This window comes from Typha latifolia, chromosome 4, assembly GCF_019914945.1.
Source record: "Typha latifolia isolate L0001 chromosome 4, TyphaL0001v2, whole genome shotgun sequence".
NCBI lineage: Eukaryota > Viridiplantae > Streptophyta > Magnoliopsida > Poales > Typhaceae > Typha > Typha latifolia.
Window position 1 is genome coordinate 3,298,056 of NC_133089.1, and position 16,986 is coordinate 3,315,041.

At 38.1% G+C, this 16,986-nt stretch overlaps 4 protein-coding genes and 1 long non-coding RNA gene across 9 annotated transcripts; 3 read left to right on the plus strand and 2 right to left on the minus strand.

Moving 5' to 3' along the window:
• The first annotated feature begins 1,926 nt into the window (after positions 1-1,926).
• Positions 1,927-3,361, plus strand: LOC140787020 (uncharacterized). Of its 4 annotated transcripts, XM_073135756.1 has the most exons (6): positions 1,927-2,019; positions 2,132-2,179; positions 2,281-2,310; positions 2,383-2,451; positions 2,516-2,675; positions 2,749-3,361. In XM_073135756.1, the coding sequence occupies exons 2-6, from the start codon at positions 2,133-2,135 to the stop codon at positions 3,127-3,129; spliced, it is 687 nt and encodes a 228-aa protein (XP_072991857.1). In that variant the 5' UTR covers positions 1,927-2,019; position 2,132; the 3' UTR covers positions 3,130-3,361. The 4 variants fall into 4 exon arrangements, with proteins under 4 accessions (XP_072991857.1, XP_072991861.1, XP_072991859.1 ...); XM_073135760.1 differs by lacking the exon at positions 2,281-2,310 and having other exon boundaries at positions 1,959-2,019; XM_073135758.1 differs by having other exon boundaries at positions 1,986-2,179.
• Positions 3,362-4,979: 1,618 nt separating this feature from the next.
• LOC140787108 (uncharacterized) lies at positions 4,980-6,533 on the minus strand. The gene is made up of 2 exons (XR_012108750.1): positions 6,412-6,533; positions 4,980-6,286 (listed from the first exon to the last, which is right to left on the minus strand). It is a non-coding gene; the product is annotated as an uncharacterized lncRNA (long non-coding RNA).
• Positions 6,534-6,809: 276 nt separating this feature from the next.
• Positions 6,810-7,775, plus strand: LOC140787428 (uncharacterized). Its single transcript, XM_073136340.1, has 4 exons — positions 6,810-6,999; positions 7,090-7,119; positions 7,211-7,276; positions 7,362-7,775. The coding sequence occupies exons 1-4, from the start codon at positions 6,953-6,955 to the stop codon at positions 7,681-7,683; spliced, it is 465 nt and encodes a 154-aa protein (XP_072992441.1). The 5' UTR covers positions 6,810-6,952; the 3' UTR covers positions 7,684-7,775.
• Positions 7,776-7,956: 181 nt separating this feature from the next.
• LOC140787427 (probable inactive purple acid phosphatase 27) lies at positions 7,957-12,694 on the minus strand. 2 transcript variants are annotated; one of them, XM_073136338.1, is made up of 12 exons: positions 12,385-12,694; positions 12,040-12,131; positions 11,870-11,939; positions 11,654-11,773; positions 11,365-11,457; positions 10,212-10,341; positions 10,008-10,089; positions 9,805-9,937; positions 9,388-9,593; positions 9,166-9,291; positions 8,711-9,020; positions 7,957-8,470 (listed from the first exon to the last, which is right to left on the minus strand). In XM_073136338.1, the coding sequence occupies exons 1-12, from the start codon at positions 12,580-12,582 to the stop codon at positions 8,165-8,167; spliced, it is 1,866 nt and encodes a 621-aa protein (XP_072992439.1). In that variant the 5' UTR covers positions 12,583-12,694; the 3' UTR covers positions 7,957-8,164. The 2 variants fall into 2 exon arrangements, with proteins under 2 accessions (XP_072992439.1, XP_072992440.1); XM_073136339.1 differs by having other exon boundaries at positions 12,026-12,131; positions 12,385-12,687.
• An 846-nt stretch (positions 12,695-13,540) lies between these two features.
• On the plus strand, positions 13,541-16,744 carry LOC140786524 (mitochondrial import receptor subunit TOM20-like). Its single transcript, XM_073135015.1, has 6 exons — positions 13,541-13,856; positions 13,946-14,024; positions 14,110-14,279; positions 14,364-14,411; positions 15,492-15,575; positions 16,255-16,744. The coding sequence occupies exons 1-6, from the start codon at positions 13,758-13,760 to the stop codon at positions 16,375-16,377; spliced, it is 603 nt and encodes a 200-aa protein (XP_072991116.1). The 5' UTR covers positions 13,541-13,757; the 3' UTR covers positions 16,378-16,744.
• The last annotated feature ends 242 nt before the right edge of the window (positions 16,745-16,986 follow it).

Genomic DNA, 16,986 nt, shown 5'->3' on the forward strand with positions numbered 1-16,986 from the left:
GCAAGCATTCAAGAATTCAAAAGTTAACTGCAACGCATTTTTTTTATTAGTGGGGTAACTAGCAGAGACGAGTAGAAATGATAAATCAGCAAAAAGACAACTAAGAAGAAAACATTTTGAACCATAATGAAATAGATGAACAGTATAACTGAACTTAAATCAGTATGACAATCACTAAACAATGCAAGGGAAAAGTCTGCTCTCTGACTGATCAATTGAAGCTTTAAAAGATAACTTCCCCGATTTCAGGTAATTCAAAGAATAATTTGCATATTGATACTAAATCAATATCACAACATAAACATTAGTTGAATCATTATGGAAATATTATATCCCCTATTTTAATCCACCAGCAATCCATCATACAAGCAATTTCACCTACCTTTATCGGAGGCAAGCATATCATCGGCTCTTGCTCTTTGTTTGTTCCATCATCAGGACAGCTTGAAGAACTGAGACTAGAATAAAACACCGTTGTTGTGAGTAAAGTAAATGTACTAACGAGAAATTACTGAGGATGTAAGTATGACAAATGATTAGTATTTAGTACAAATGTGAGAATATTTGATTCTTGCAGGAGAGAAGACTCCAATCTAGTCATCCAAAGTTGCACGAGGATATGGAAACTCCACTGTAACCCATTTAGTGTCTTCTCCCTGTTATCCATCTGTTATGTTTAGCAAAAACAAATCATAAAATATAGATGGAATTAATATGGCGTATTAGACTAGAGATTTTTAGGCATAGCCAGCAAATTAACGGAATGACTTCACCAAAATTGTACATATATAGCCTTTCAAGCTACTCCTTTTTCTGTAGTTATAGGACCTCAAATCTCATCCCCTACTCATCTCCTCTTGTGTCTCCATGGCCATTATTATCGTGCTGCAAAGATCATCGGTGGCAAGCGACCAGCATTGGAAGATAATAAGATAACTAGTTAAACCAAAATGAGCAATGCATGCATAAAAAACTGGCCAAAGTATACAATTTTGATTATGGTACTTACAGCATTTGACATTTGATCTCTTTATGTGGTACATGGACTTCAGCATTGTATTCGGTGTATCTTTTGCAAATTGAAACTGGAGTTCTGATAATGACTCTTCATCACCTTGAAGCTCTTCAAAGTCCATTATAGTATATTATTAGCATGACATAGCCCTTCACTCCTTGCAACCTTTCACAAGACTTGTGTAATGCAACATGGTTCTATCCTAAACAGTATAATAATTAGAACTTTCACTTTAAGTGTAGTATTGAGTATTGACATTCTTGAGGCCAATAAGTTTCAAACTGGTTTTGCATCATCAATGCAAGGAGAGTAGTAATGGTATCTCTATTTTTCATGAAACTTTGATCAAAATTTTATGCAAATTTTAAGAAACCGTTTGACTACCTTGAGTCAGATTCCATGTCATAGTCTTTACAAGAGGCAAGGAAGCCTACAAGACGAGAGAAGAAAAAAAAAGTAACCCATGTAACAGAATCAACTCTTTCTATGGAAATTTTAAGATACCCATGATTCCTGGATGCATCAAGAAAAAAAAAAAAATCAAAGTATCTTAAAGTGGTAATAGGGAAACATAGAGATTGACAGCCCTGCAGATCTAGGAACTAATCTGATCACCTGAGAAGTTAATGAAGAGGCAGATTTGACTTCTGTGGGAATTTAAAAATTACCCTATAAACTTTTCTATAATACGATGAAATAAGCAAGAGATTCCATCAGTTCAACTATGCTGAACTACAAAATAAAATACATGAAATAGTGTGTGAAAACCGCATAGATTGTCGTCTATCCGCATAGATATTGATCCCACTGTTTAATTTTCTTTAATTAATAGCTAGTAGTGCATTCATTTATATTTTATTCTCGTCTTCTAGTAGACATGAAACTACAAGGAACTCTCCCAAGTCGTTGATGCACGCTCCCCTGATCAACGTTTCCTACAAATAAGAAGAGTTAGTGGACAAGTGAAGAAGCAGCTTCATTTCCTCTTCTCCTTCCCTTATCCTGTGTGTACTTATTCCAAAGCTTATATCTCGCTTCTTCTTGCTAATTCTTCTCTCTCTGTTGATACTCATTAAGTGACAGGGAGAAATTAATCCGACCATCTTTAATTGTCAGGATGGCAGGAGCAGTTGGAAGACGACTGATTATTAACTGCCATGGAGCGTAAGTTTCTTAATTTCTTTTCTGCATTCCATTTTAACAAATCATTGATAGATCTCTGATGACAAAATAACACGCCTCAATGATCGTCTGAGACTTCTCAGTGTGGATCTAAAATTGCCAGCCAGGCGCGCGTAAGCTTCTTTTAATCCCTCGTAATTCGCGCATCCACCTGGTTATCTCCTGATCCATTATTCAATCCTCAGGGCCTCTCTACCGTTCGCTGTGGCCGAGTTACGTAAACCATGGGAAAAGAAAAAGAAGGTCGACAACAAGTACGTTTGTTTTCCTTAGATTAATCAGTTGCTTGTGAAACAGAGAGCTAACCATTTTTCTCAGGATGGAGCTACCGCCGTCAATGGAGCAAGTCCCAGCTAAAGTCGTCGTTCCCGAAGAGCAACACCGCTATTGCACGGTTGATAGACCCCTCAGAGACCTGGAATCGTCTTTAGAGAAGTTGAAGCAAAAGAAGGCGGGCGTCAAGAAATTCCTGGAAGAGGTGGAATGGATAAGTTGGTTTTAGACCCTTTATATGACGGTTAATTTTAGTCCTTCATATCCTCTCATCTCAGGTCGTGAAGAACTGGATGGAAGAGGTAGAATCAGTTGAAGTTGAAGCCAGCTCAGTGGTGAGCGAGTACGATCGGAGAGGAGGAGGCATCCGCGCGCCGTCGGACGCGGAGCTCCGCTGGGAAGCGGAGATGTGCGAGAAAACCTCGCGGTGCGCGGAGAGAGTGCGTAACCTGTACCAGCAGGAGATTGGCATGCCCACGTTGGAAGAAGAAGACGAAGAAGAAGAAGAAGAAGAAGATGGAGATTCGTCGGAGAAGATGCAGAGTAAGTCCAACATGGCAGGCATTGGAACCATTGGGACCGTCCGATACATCAAGCAGATCAACATTTACTGTTCTGGAAATCATGAAACCATACTTCGGCAAACTATGAAGAATTAGGATTCATAATGACTTTGTGTTAGTTTTTTCTCTCAATTTTATATTCTAAGTGAGTTCTGAGAGGAGCAAAGAATGAAGTCTACCTACCATTAATGCTCATGTGGCTGAGCTAAAAGTATCCCTAGATCCATACCCTCCCAGACTTCTACCATCACTTTAATACCCTAACCGATTTTGACACTCAATCAACATATGCTTAATTTTTTAGAATCTATGAATTGAGTCCTAAGTGTAGACCCTATTATATAATGCTATGACATAATTTCTCCACCCTTTCTACTGTTGAGACATAGAGATCACACCTCTTATAGTGTGTATATGTATTAGTATCGTATTATTAGATAAGTAGGATATCAATATAAAGATTAATAAATATAATTATAAACACTATCATAATGGAATAGTTATGTGATATATATATTAAACATGCTATTGTATAAGCAATATCAACTTGGCAATTCACCAATATAGGGGAGATTCTCAACGTGAAACAAAAATGTGTTATAATAATCATGCTACAACTCATCTCGACAAGCAAATGTAGTGACAATTGTTATGCTGCGTCAATCATGTGCTATCATCCAATAATTCTACTACAATATACATAAGGTCATATCTTACAAACTATTCAAAATCATAACTTATTAGCAAGAAAAATAGCCCAATTGCTTTGATATAGAGACTCTAGTCTAAACCCAATCTATTTTTGGGTTCTCACTCGTCTAAGAAGTTCTACAGTAAAATATTGAGTATACTGAGTGGGAAGAAAATGAGAGTTAAACAGGATGAATTGAGTGGGAGAGTGCTGCGACCAAAAGCAGCAACTCCCCTCCATAGTAGCACTATGATAGTCTTACAAAAGGGCTTTTGTTGTGTGAGTGTTTTAATTCAGAGTTCTAATTCCAGCTACATTAGTTTATTCTAATGTCGTTAAGTTGAGATTCTCGTGCATTGAAGTATTTACCGGTTAAGTTTTCTCTTATAAAAAAAAATTTAATAGGTGGTAAAATTATGATCACATCCTATTTGCACTTAAAAATCAATTGTACTACATCAAAATTCATACTAATTCTACAATGCCCCCCTCCATCATTTAGCAAATCAAGCAGTTACTATGGGCACTTCACTTCTTAATCTAATTAAAGACTTGGAAGCAGACCCTCTTTTTTCCTCGGTCATTCTTTATTACTATTATTATTTTTTGGTTTGCATGACTCGGTCAATCTTTATTGCACTATGGAGTTCCGTATGTATGCAGTCTTTGAGAACACCACTTAGCCTAATTAAAGACTTGGAACAACCCTCTATTCATTTGGTCAAACTTTATGGCAGTGAGAGACCGATTTGTTGTTGAAGTCTTTGGCACAGAGAACTATTTGGCAGCACTCGACTCAATTTAATAAAGATTGGGAAAAATGGCCACTTTTTTCCTAGTCAATCTTTATTACATAATTCCCGAGAAACCAAATAACTCGAAAGAAATTCTTTTGGGAATTTAACTATATGTATAAAATCTTTCATTAGAATTTTTATTAAAAAGTATATTGCCACATAATTAAATTTAAACCCTCTCGAAACTACTTTATCTGAAACCTGAGAAGAAAGTTAAGGGTAAAATAATTATTTAATTTTTTCTGATAACACCGAGATGAAAGATATTAGATAATTAGTGGTCAATAAATAAAAGGATACAAAATTAGGCTGCAAATAAGGTTCCAAGTGTAATTAAGCAAAAAGAACAAAATTCTCAAGAAATTTTTATACATCACATCATGCAGTTGGTGGAGGCTGGCCAACCAGATAAGCAACCAATTGCTATTTATGCACTTCAATTTTTCCGCTTAGTTAGTATGTAAACAAGTGGGGTGACGCCTTGCTCCCGTTTTTTTATTTAAAAAAAAAAAAACTTTGTGCTCGATCGATCAAACTACTCTCCGTAGCAACTCAGTAGCCGGACGGCCATGGATCCGGTGACGGCGGTCGCGAATCTCCTAAGCAAGGTAGTGGGCTTGATTTCGCAGTGCATGCAGCTCTCGGGAAGTACTATCGGTGCAAAGGTGGAAGAGTTGAAGAAAGCCATGAAAGATCTGCAAGCCGTGAAAGGCAACGGTGTCAAAAAGCCAGAGAGGTGGCAAGGGGAGGTAGACGCCGTGGAGGATGACGTGAAGAAGATCCTCGAAGAGTACGAGCAGAGATGCTGCCGTTCTTTCTGGTGCTGCTGGAGCAGCAGCTCTGCATCACTCACCGGGAAAGTAAACGAGGCTCTGAAAACAGTGGAGAGGTTGAAGAAAGAAGGGGGGTCAGGAAACGACCCACAGGGGAAAGCTGATGATCATGCAAAGATAGAGATCAATGGCACAGTTGCAGGAGGACGTATCACGCAAGTCAACAACCAAAACACAAACCATGGAACAGGAGGACATATAAATCAGACCTTTCATCTGTAGCTGAAATCAAAGGTTGTCGCAGCCACATACATGCATGCAGTGTGAGATATGTTATGTCGATCGTGACATATTTTCTTTCTCTCTTTCTTTCTTTGTTGTGCTGAAATAATATAAGTTTTGTTCTTGAAACTACGCTCTGTAAGGTAGAAGAAAGCAGTAGCTTCCTGTCGTCTCTACTACATGCTTTCTTGAAGATATATGTAATGAATCGATTGGGTCGATGGCGTTCACAAAATTGCTTATCTGACGAATTGATGCTCGATGTCGATTAATTTGCATTTCCTCGTTATATGGAAGATGGTGCTTTTAATACTGTAACTGCTGACTTGTTGTCAAGTAGAGAGTAATAAATAATGTTTCTTTCATGTATGTATTCAATGACATAAAAAAGGACTGACGAGCTTTAAACTCATGAACACTAGCTTAAATACCAGATGAAATAGCCAATTAACTCAAAATATTATTCTAATGCCTCTAGCAAGAGGAACTTGCCCCGAATAGCTTCTCTCAACGACGGCCATAGGAACATGCATAGAGTTCATTAAAGTAACCCAACCTGCTTGACTGAACTCAGTTGGCTTCCAAAGAGCTTAGACTCCACTTTTAGCGAAAAGATCTTTAACGATCGAAGATCGTCAGGCTAAGACATCCCTACAATCTCTGGAGATCAATGATGGTAGAGTCATAGACATTTGCATTCACTCCTTCTCCTGTACTCAGAAAGGAGCCCTAATTAGCTTGACCAAAAGTACGAGACAAAAATTTGGAACTGGCAATACTTGGGACTTCGCAATTGGTTGCCAAAGTTGAAACAAAAAAAAAGAAGAAAAAGTACAAGAAGAAATAACCGAGTTGGCATGCATCCAGTTTGAGCTGCCAAGTAACCCTGCAAATTAACCATCTCCTTCCGGCATCTTCACACGCAAAATGGTTTATTCTGAAATGTGAACAGATAGGACCGGATTCGAATAAAACTAACTTAGTCAATGTCTAAGATCGGAAAAATCTGCAGACGCGGTTGAAGCCATTTGTTTTTATGTATTGACTTTCTTTTAATTAGTCAGGATCCTGCATAAGATATTGATTTCAATGTTTACTATTCTTCAATTAATATACTAGAGCATTCATTACATGAACTACAAGGAACTTTCCCAAGTCAATAATACACAGTTCCCTGATCAACATCTTCCGAGCTTCCTACAAATAAGAAGTAGAGCTAGTGGATAAGTGGAGCAGCTTAATTCATTTCCTCATCACCTTCCATCTATTCCAAAGCTTAGATCTCTCTTCTTCTCGTTAATCCTCTTCTCTCTGTTGATCGCACTCATTTAAGTGACAGGGAGAAATTAATCTGACCACCTTTATTAGTTCCCAGGATGGCGGGAGCAGTTGGAAGATTACTGATTAGCAACTGCCATCGTGCGTAAGTCTACCTGCCATTTTTTTTTACAAATCCTTAATTTAAAAAAAAAAAACTGTGATGATAAAAACGCCTCAATTATCTCCTCCTCAGGACGGATCTAAATTTCCCAGCCAAGCGTGGGTAAGTTAGTTAATCGCTTCACGTATCAATTCGATCCATTAATTAAAATCCGCGAAGAATTCACCAGACTCTGCATATGTCTAATCTTTAGGAGATATCTATCACTTGCTGTGGCCGAGTCTAGTAAACCATCGGCAAAGGAAAGGAAGGTTGACAAGTACGTTCTTCTTTCTCTTCTTCTTTATTCCTTCTATGTATCTCTCGGTTGGATCCGAACAGAGCGAACCATTGATCTTTCTCAGGACGGATATACTTCTCTTCAAGAGTGCGAGCCACGGAGAGCACGAGAACGGACGCAGCTACTTCTGCAGCGGTCCCAGCTTTGGGAAATTATTCATCAAGAAAGTAGAAAAGGCTCCGCAAAGAGTGGAGGAGGAGTACAAGGAAGGCAAATCTGATCATCATCAAAGTTGCACAGCAGAAGGTGGTCATGCCGACGAAGACGAGCCTTTCGCTTTAACAGGGATTAGATACATTAACAACGCTGGAGGCATTAAGCAAATCAACAACAACAACACAAATACTGCACAAGGAGGATCGATAAGTCAAACCTTTCATCTGTAGTTGCAAAGGGTCTTTCTAGCCAAAGTTTACATGAGATGTTGTTATGTCCTGTGATTTGTATTCAGCAACTGATTTCTTATTTTAAGTTTGCATTTGAGCCAAAGGTTACATCTTTCAATGAATACATTGAACCATTATGGCCATACACAGGTTATTAGAGGATTTACTACCAATAATTACGAATGTTCCAATTTGAACATTTCATGCAAAAAATAAACATACTTATTCAACCTTGCGAAGACATTCAGTGTCACAACCTCTCCAATAAGAGACTTCATGAAGAAATTATTTATTCAATGTTATCTGAAGTTATAGCATTCTTATTCTCACAGCACATAACTGATAATAACTACCTATCTGTCAAATAATAAAAGTACCATTTCAGCTGCAATGGGGGGCCTTTACAAATTTGGGTAGCAATGAATCAAAGCCAGGAAACAAGCTCCAAACTTTTTAAGCCATATATGAAGATCCTCGCCTCTTAAGAGGCCAATGTCTTCGGTGAACAACTACCTGGTACACAGGCCAAGACATCCCTATAATCTCTGGAGATGGTGAAGGAGTCGTATACATTGCCATCACTGCTTCTCTTGTACTCAACAAGGAGTGAAGAATGGTTGAATGCAGTTAATTTGACGAAGCCATAATCAAAGTCTCGGTAGATACTCCAATTTGGAACTGCAGTTGTGAAGTCTGACAAATGGCTGCCTCCGCCCCCTACAACGATGTGGATGGTCCCGTTCATCGTGTCAGAGTAATGAGATTTCTCATTGTCCATGCACTGGTTCTGTTGAGACAAAATATACATGTTATGTGGACTGGCAAAGCTACGAACAGATGTAGAAAAAAGAGAAGAAACTTCAAAATTTGCGGCCCCTATATTTCACTCTCATTATCATTAAAATCCTATCATATATATATATACACACACACGACACTACCTTTTTCTTTTACTGCCTCAAAAAATATCTAAAGATGCTAAATTCTAACTCTGACTATTTAAGAGCAGAAGAAAAGATCTGTTAACCTGGTAGATTGGGCAAGTCCTCTCATAGTTGTGTACATGACCATAAAATGCAATATCGACCCTGTACTTTTGCCAGAGATTCTGAAGGCTATCCCTTCCCATGGGTTCTTCAAATGAACCCTCCAAGGCATAATATGAATTAGAAGAATAGCCAAGAACACGATGGGCAGCAAATATCAACCATGGCTGCTGCTTCCTATCTGCTGATGCCAGGCAGTTTTCTATAAACTTATACTGCTCGGATCCTGGTCTCCAATCATGCTCAGTGTCTGCTATACAGAAGCGGAACATACCAAAGTCTGTAGAATACCTGTTGAATAGAAATCATACGAGATAGTTTTGCTATAAATGACATTATTTTAGTGAAAAGTCCAGAATTTTGGTCTTAATTTTGCTAGTTCAACCAAATTATTACTCCTAATCATAATGATATAGACAGATGGTATTTTGCTCACCAAAAGTTTGCTCTATTCTCTGCTGGCACATAAAACATGGTCTCAGCTAATACACCACATTCCCCTCCAGAATCTTTCGTGTCATAGAATGATCCTGTCCCAGTCCAATCTCTTTCATGATTACCACTGCATCACACATATACAACTATTACAAGATAACCTAAGACTCAGTGAGTAATTTGACCAACCTCATAAAGACTTGGATGAAGAGTAAAGGGAAACCTTGCAATCATATATGGCACCCTTGAAGCAATTGGTTCCACCTGAGATGTAAACTGATCCCATTGTGAAATATACCCATTTGCATATGTGATATCTCCTATATGGAAAACAATGTCTATGTTGTCCATGTCCTTGACAATTGTATCTGTAGTATTCAGTGATCCAGGCTGGTAATTACTGTACTCATTGGATCCATCCCTTTCTGCCTGAGAACAAAAGCACCAAGAAGGTGTTAGAGATCTACCTCCTTGATCAATGCTCGTCACTGATAAAGTAAGAAACTTCCATACTCTCAAGTTCCAAAATTTACAGAAGGTAAGTAAAACATGACATTATCATGCCCATCTCAGCTTGTTAATCTTATTAATGGCATATATAAAAATTTAGGTCCATTTGAAATGGAAAACAGGAGTGCACCTTTCCCATGTCACCAAAAATAATAACTCGCTGTAGTGAGTTTTGACCAGGATAAGGGGATGCTCGGAAAGAATAAGGCTTGCCCCAAACGTAAGATCCATTGGAAAGACGGTGACCGACCTTGTAATAGTACCTAAAATTTAAAATAGAAAATATTTAGCATTCGAAGAAGCTAACTTTCTAGTCACGTCTTGAATTCATACTCGACATTTGGCCACAAATCCTTTAAGAAACTTGTGTGGATAAACCCAGGATCTCTCCATCCAACTGTTCGTGCTGGTGAACCTGCATAAGTCCCCAACAGTAAGAAAAAAATTAGCACATGGTTTATAACAGAATTAAATTTTGTCTGGTATGCTACCATTGCATCAAACTAGCAATATTAATCATGTCAGTGACAGTCATACCACACATGCTTCCACGACTGAATGTGAGTGTCCCAGCTGGTGAGCGAGTTGGAGGTCCCTGCTTCATACCCCATTTGACAAATGGAAGTGCCTCATTGATGTTGTACCCACTTGTCCAGGTCACAGTCATCTGAAGATAAAGGCAATGAGTAAGACAGAATTTTAAACTCTGGAAAGTAACATGGAGGATCTTCATGGATTATATAGGTAGAACAAATATATCAATTTTGTAAAACTTGAAGTCTGTTTTCACAATATTTGTTTAAAATTGATGTAAATTACACTACTAGTGGCTTATCACTGTGATATAACAAAATCAACTAATATGGACAAATGCTAACGTTAAAAACGTTTCCAGAGCTGCAGCCGAATTTTTCAACAAAAGTACAGACTACTGTCTACTCAAGTTTTTGCCAATTTCCTCCTTCCAATGTATAATCGATTAATATGAAGCAAATTCTGGATTCTGTTGTGTTCACTATAAGTTTGTGGAGTTAAATACAATTCAAATCAATCAAGCTTAGTAAACAGATAGCAGATAAGCTACCTGCTTGCAGATGGTGTCTTTTATCTGGCAGTTTTAGGAAAAAGCAAGAGAGTTATGCCTTTTAAGATTTTACTCAAGTATTCGTAAGTGGAACAGTTGCATAAAAAAACTGAAATAGTTACATTACAGCCAACTGGGCTTAACATATTGTGAGAAACAGAGAGATTTTAACAATCTGACTATTGCCAAGTTTCACAGTCCCAAGCTACACAGCTCACTCATATTGCATCGAGATACAGAAGACAATAGTATCATGATAGAAAACTTTCACACAGGCAGACAGAAGTAATAGGTCACCATGTAAAGGAGAAATTGAACTTGTGAAACTGCGTGTATCTTAGTTTTCACTGGTTCGGCTGGGTATTTCCAAGCCTCAAACAACTATTTTTGTTATTAATACATCAAAACACAGGATACAACTTTGAAATTGCTCCGTAGTCAAAATTTTAGGTTCTTCACCAATCTTCTCCTCCAAGGGCACTGGATGTATAACTTTAGTAACACATTGCAAATAGAAGACAGCAGCTTAAAACAAGACAGCATGAATAAGAAAGATTAGTTACAAGAATCATAATGCCAGGATACATTAAAGAACGACCAGCTAACCTCATTCCAAGCTTTTCCCTGTGCGAGACGTGGATAAACTGGAGCTTTTGGATTTGCAAAAGAAATTGTATTTGATACTGCGATAAGTTTCGGCTGCGGTCATCATATGCAAATTAGTCCTTAAATGCAAGAATTAAGAATTCAGTAATTAAATGCAAATGATAGTTTTAGTAGTAGGATGACTAGCAGACACAAGATATGATAAAATCAGCAATTCCAGCAAAAAAGACAACTAGAACATACTTTTTGAACCATAATGCAATAGATGAACAGGTTTAACTGAACTTACATTAGAAAGACCGCCACTAAACAATGCAAGGGAAAAGTCTGCTCTCTGATTGATCAATTGAAGCTTCAAAGATCCCTTCCCCGAGTTTATGTAATTCGAGGAATAATTTGTGTATTGATACTATAATCAATATCACAATAGTAACATTAGTTGAATTATCAAAATAAACAACATTTTAATCCACTAGCAATCCAGCATATAAGAAATTTCACCAACCTTTATTGGAGCCGAGCATATCATCGGCTTTTGCTCTTTGCTAGTTCCATCATCAGGACAGCTCGAAGAACTGAGATTAGAATAAAACACAGTGGTTGTGAGTAAAGTAAATGTACTAACGAGAAATTACAGAGTCAAATGATTAGTATTTAGTACAAATGTGAGAATACTTGATTCTTGCGGGAGAGAAGACTCCAATCCAATCATCCGAAGTCGCATGAGGACATGCGAACTCCACGGTTACCCATGCAGTATCTTCTCCCTGCTATCCATGTGTTACGTTTAGCAAAAGTTTGCACGTACATCCCTCAGGGAAAACTATTTATATGTCTTATTAGTCGAGAAGGGAGAACACTTTCATTCTTTACAGATAGAACCCTATCAATTGTGAAAATTGCATAAGCTTATCTTCTGCATAAAGCGTAAATCTTTGTTCAAGGGACACGTTTCCCAAGCTTTTCGACCACGGTGGAAACGTGGGGAAACCAATATATTTCCTGAGCTCCGGCAAGTACCTGAGCTCCCAAAACCAGCGGCGACACCTTGACGAACGCCGACTTATCGATCGCAATCCTCGCCCTATGTATCGCGATCTGCGACAGCGGCTGCACTCCCTCGACCTCCCGGCGACCCCCGGCGGCGGCGCTGCCAATCGCCGCCGCCACCAAAGCCGCCAACACCAACGCTGAGGCGACCCTTATCTCGCCTCCCATCTTTAAACCCGGATCCCTTACCCAAGCCCTAGAGGAACCAACTATATTCTTCGGTTTATTCGGGGTTTGTGTTTTGAGAGAGGTAGTTGGGAGAAGACTCTTTACGGAGTTATTCTTGTTCTTATTCTTATTAATGGAGGATAAACTTAATTTGAACGGTTGGATACGCACTGCCGGCCAGTGGACGGCAACCAGAAGTCAGCCTGGCTTTCCGCTTATCTCGGTATTAAAATTGCCCCTAAGAAGTTGACCGACAGCTGATTGCGCATCATTCTTGGCAATGGGCAATCTCTGTGCATATCACCACCTACATTTAATCTTAATATGAACAAGACCCTTTAAATTCTAAGAAGATATGGATTGGTCGTACGCAAAATTTACTTGACGGAATCCGTAACCCCGACATGGATCGTGGCAGGAGTAATCACTTTCGCTAGTACAAAAAGATCATGTAGAAAGAACAATCACAAGCTGTCAAGATCTTTTATTAGATCATTTCTCTGCTAATCTGCTGCCAGAGAAGAGAACGGAGTCAAGAAAACTAACACCCCACTCACCTCACTGGATAAAAATACTACCAGACTGTTAAAGAGAATGCAATAGTAGTAAACTTACATTATAGAATAGACAGTACAAAAAGGGCCAAGTCTTCTCCCCGGACCCGGTTGATCAAGTGAAGGCTCAAAGATCCCACCCCTGGCCCTGAGTTCGGGGTAAGGTCGGCGAATAATTCGCATATGGATACTAGCATCAAAAATGAGAGTAGCAGGCAGCATTAGTTGAATTATTTGTATTAGAAAACCTCTTAAATTTTAATAATAAGAAAATTAAGTATTTTTTTTTTGTAATCTTCTATATAAATTATATTATATGGATTCCGTATAAAAATATGTGCATCGAATTTAGAAAATAAATTCACTCAGTTTCTAAAAGGTCAATATTACTATTATTAAAATTTAAAGAGTTTTGTTGCAAATGTCCCTAAAAAGAGTCCCTACTCCCTAGACATACCCCATACGGCCATACCCGAACTTAAAATTATCGTCATTACTTATAAACCTCCGTTTTTTTTACCTCCCCCGTTCTCGTCCAAAACCCTAACTTTTCTTCTCTCATTCGATCGAGACGGAGGTCGTTAGGGTTCTTCCTTCGTCCATTTTCGATCTTTGGAATCCATGGAGATGCCTCAGAACGATATCGACCGCCTTGTCTTCTTCGAGCACGCGCGCCAGACCGCCGAGGCCGCCTACTCCAAGGATCCCCTCGATGCCGACGTGCGATTTCTCTCATCTCCCTTCCGTTCGCTTCTTGTTTGTAGTCTGATTGGTCGGAAACGCTAAAACATAGATTGCTCTTTGTGTAGAATCTGACGAGATGGGGAGGAGCGCTTCTTGAGTTATCGCAGTTCCAAAATGGGCCTGATTCTGTGAAGTATGTCCAAGGTATGGATCTGCGTCAAGATGGGACTAATTTTTAGGCGGGCTGTTGCCAAAGTTGCAATCTTATTTGATAGTTTTAGTTATATAGATGCTGTGTCCAAGCTGGAGGAAGCGTTGGAGGTGAATCCAAGGAAGCACGACACCCTCTGGTGCTTAGGGAATGCTCACACGTCCCATGCCTTCTTCATTTCTGATCACGAGATGGCAAATGTTTATTTTGCAAAGGCAACGCAGTGTTTCGAGAAGGCCATTGAGGAGGTATTTATCTTCTTTGTTATGTATCTACCTTCCATATAGTTCTATAAGATAATCATGGTGAATTGATGGTTAGTTTTCTTTCAGGATCCTGGAAACGAGCTTTATATGAAGTCATTGAGTCTATCAGCCAAGGTAGTCCCCATCTTTCTATTTCGTCATTGAAGTGTAGGATATGATAATATCATAATACTGCCCAACTTGCTTTGCAGTTAATTAGTCATTTAATCTGTTAAAGTTTTGTTCAATTTTCTTTGTCCCTTGAATATCCCGTGTCAAATGCGTCTGTGTAGTTCTTAATCAAGCATAAGCAGATATAAGAAAGATAAGCATGAAATGTTCATGACTTACTATTTAAATATTTGCCTGTCAAATTTTACATGTGGATATTTGTAAACTAACTTCACTTATTTTTCTTATTATATGACCTGCCTATTGCATGGTCACTGTCCAGTACTTCAGTAATTTATATGCCAATTCCACCTTTTAGTACATTACGACTAGTGGAGATCTTGAATGTCTAAGTAGGCAAAGTTAGATAAAGGAAATTTTGTTGGTGCTTGTTATCGATTAGTGGTCCTGGAGAATTATTTCCTAGGTTGAATTTTTGGATTTCTACTTTAAACCTTGACCCTACACAGTGGTGGTTCAGTTTGCACAGCAGCAAATGTCTGTAGAAGGATGTTGGTTAAGCAGCATTCCATGCCCTCTGGGAATCTCGGGGCGCTGAACTAGGAGTAATGACACAGGGAACTGCAATTTTATGGAGACTGTCCAATCTTGGAAGACTTTCATGCTGCACTCATTAGCATCCGGTAGCATTCACAACTGGGTTTATTCTGTGTATTGACACCTGATATTACTCTCATTTTTTCTACTTAATGCTTTTGGCCACCAATGTAGCACTTGATGTTATGTGTTATATGTATTTATGTTCTGTATCCTTACTATTTTCGAAAAAAAATTGTAATACACTGCAATTGAAGAATGTTGATTCATATCTCTGAAGCATCTTTATACTTATATAGTTATATTATCATTTCAAAATGAGACAATTGTATATCATGTATATGTATGAATATATATATATATATATATATATATATATATATATATATATATATATATATATATACACTCACATATTTATATGGCTTACTTCCACATATCTTTATGTAAATGTTATTTTCAACTTATAGAAGCTAACTTTGTTAGGCACCCGAACTGCATTTAGAGCTCCATAGGCAGATGGCCAGTCAACAGGTTTCACAAGGAGCATCCTCTGCCTCAAATGTGAAGGTATTATGTGTATCTTCTTTTCATCAAGATTAATTACAATAGTTACAATAGCTAATAAGCAGACATTAGGCTACATGCTTTTTTAGTTTTTATTTTTAATTTGAATGCTTTGGATTTCGTTTGTTCACAGGGTTTTTGGCTAAAAATTTATCGGGGTTCTGATGTACTGTTATGGAAGAACCATTTCTGGAATGCTTAGAATTATTTTGGTAACAACTTATCAGTGTTCTAACCCATGCTGTTTGCTTAATACAAGCCAAAGAGGAGAAAGAATTAATTTTGTAGGAACCATTTTCTGTATACGTCAATGACTAGATTTGCGATGCACTTGTTTGATATAGTGAGAGATCACAACACTTATCTGTACTTTCTAGTTTTTATATTAGTTTGAATCCGTATTTGGTACCATTCATCTAGAAGATCTGTCTCTTTATATTGCCGACCTAAATTTCTGATTAATTTCTGTAGATGAGGGCCCTTAATGTTGACTATGATTTCATTATTTTGAGAGTATTTTCGATAGATTTGACAAAGTTAATCAGATGAGTGTATTAAAACTTGTGTATGTTTTTCTTGAAGTCGTCTTAGGGTTCTGATGTCATCTATATAGTACCCTATTCCATTTCACAGTTTGATGGTTATGAAAATCTAATCATCTTTTCATCCTTACGCTGCCCAGGTGTCAAAGAAGAACAAAAGCAGTGATCTGACGTACGACATACTGGGGTGGGTGATTCTTGCAGTTGGCATTGTTGTATGGGTGGGGATGGCAAAATCTCAGGTTCCTCCACCTTCTAGGTGAACATGCAAACTTCAACTTAACTCTCACAGATCAAGATGCTGCCTTGCAATACTTGTGTTTCACATTTGATTGACTGGAACTATGATGATTCACCGAGGGCAGAGGAAGTGTTGCGGGTCTTCATATTGCAGTCGCATGATATATTTATCTTTTAAGCGTGGCATTGTGCCAAAGAATGCTGTTTAGAGTTAACATATAAAAGTTTTTATTGTTATGACATTTTAAGTTCTTCCTTGTCTGCAATTACTCTTTTGGTTATCTTAGTTTATGTTGGAACTTTATGGCATTGAAAATTGTCTATTTTGACTTTGAAATGGATGCAAACCATTTCTTGGTATCTGTCTATGAAATGGATGGATTTGTTATATTTGATTGGTATCGAAATGTATGTTACCAGGATTGCACCATATGACATATGACATCATTTCAGTCTCAGTAATGTACATCAAGTTACTCGTCCTGTAGTGGGACTTGTAGGAAAATTATTCATGTCACCATGAAGCATTCTTTGCGTCGCTCTACTTGTTTCTCTTTACCAGCTTATCTGTATCTTACTTCAAGAGGTCCCATTTGTAGGATGCTGAAATACACGTAGTTAACTGAAATTAT

Bases quoted from the DNA above. Each gene is read 5' to 3' on its own strand.
- LOC140787427 (XM_073136338.1), bottom strand. From the start codon at position 12,582: ATGGGAGGCGAGATAAGGGTCGCCTCAGCGTTGGTGTTGGCGGCTTTG. The intron at 12,132-12,384 runs GTACTTGCCGGA...CATGGATAGCAG, and splicing joins CGCTGGTTTTGGGAGCTCAG to GGAGAAGATACTGCATGGGT. The intron at 9,292-9,387 runs GTTTCCCTTTAC...TGTGTGATGCAG, and splicing joins GTGCCATATATGATTGCAAG to TGGTAATCATGAAAGAGATT.
- LOC140786524 (XM_073135015.1), top strand. From the start codon at position 13,758: ATGGAGATGCCTCAGAACGATATCGACCGCCTTGTCTTCTTCGAGCAC. The intron at 13,857-13,945 runs GTGCGATTTCTC...CTCTTTGTGTAG, and splicing joins AGGATCCCCTCGATGCCGAC to AATCTGACGAGATGGGGAGG. The intron at 14,280-14,363 runs GTATTTATCTTC...GTTTTCTTTCAG, and splicing joins TCGAGAAGGCCATTGAGGAG to GATCCTGGAAACGAGCTTTA.
- LOC140787020 (XM_073135756.1), top strand. From the start codon at position 2,133: ATGGCAGGAGCAGTTGGAAGACGACTGATTATTAACTGCCATGGAGC. The intron at 2,180-2,280 runs GTAAGTTTCTTA...GAGACTTCTCAG, and splicing joins ATTATTAACTGCCATGGAGC to TGTGGATCTAAAATTGCCAG. The intron at 2,676-2,748 runs GTGGAATGGATA...CTCTCATCTCAG, and splicing joins TCAAGAAATTCCTGGAAGAG to GTCGTGAAGAACTGGATGGA.
- LOC140787428 (XM_073136340.1), top strand. From the start codon at position 6,953: ATGGCGGGAGCAGTTGGAAGATTACTGATTAGCAACTGCCATCGTGC. The intron at 7,120-7,210 runs GTAAGTTAGTTA...TCTAATCTTTAG, and splicing joins AATTTCCCAGCCAAGCGTGG to GAGATATCTATCACTTGCTG. The intron at 7,277-7,361 runs GTACGTTCTTCT...GATCTTTCTCAG, and splicing joins AAGGAAAGGAAGGTTGACAA to GACGGATATACTTCTCTTCA.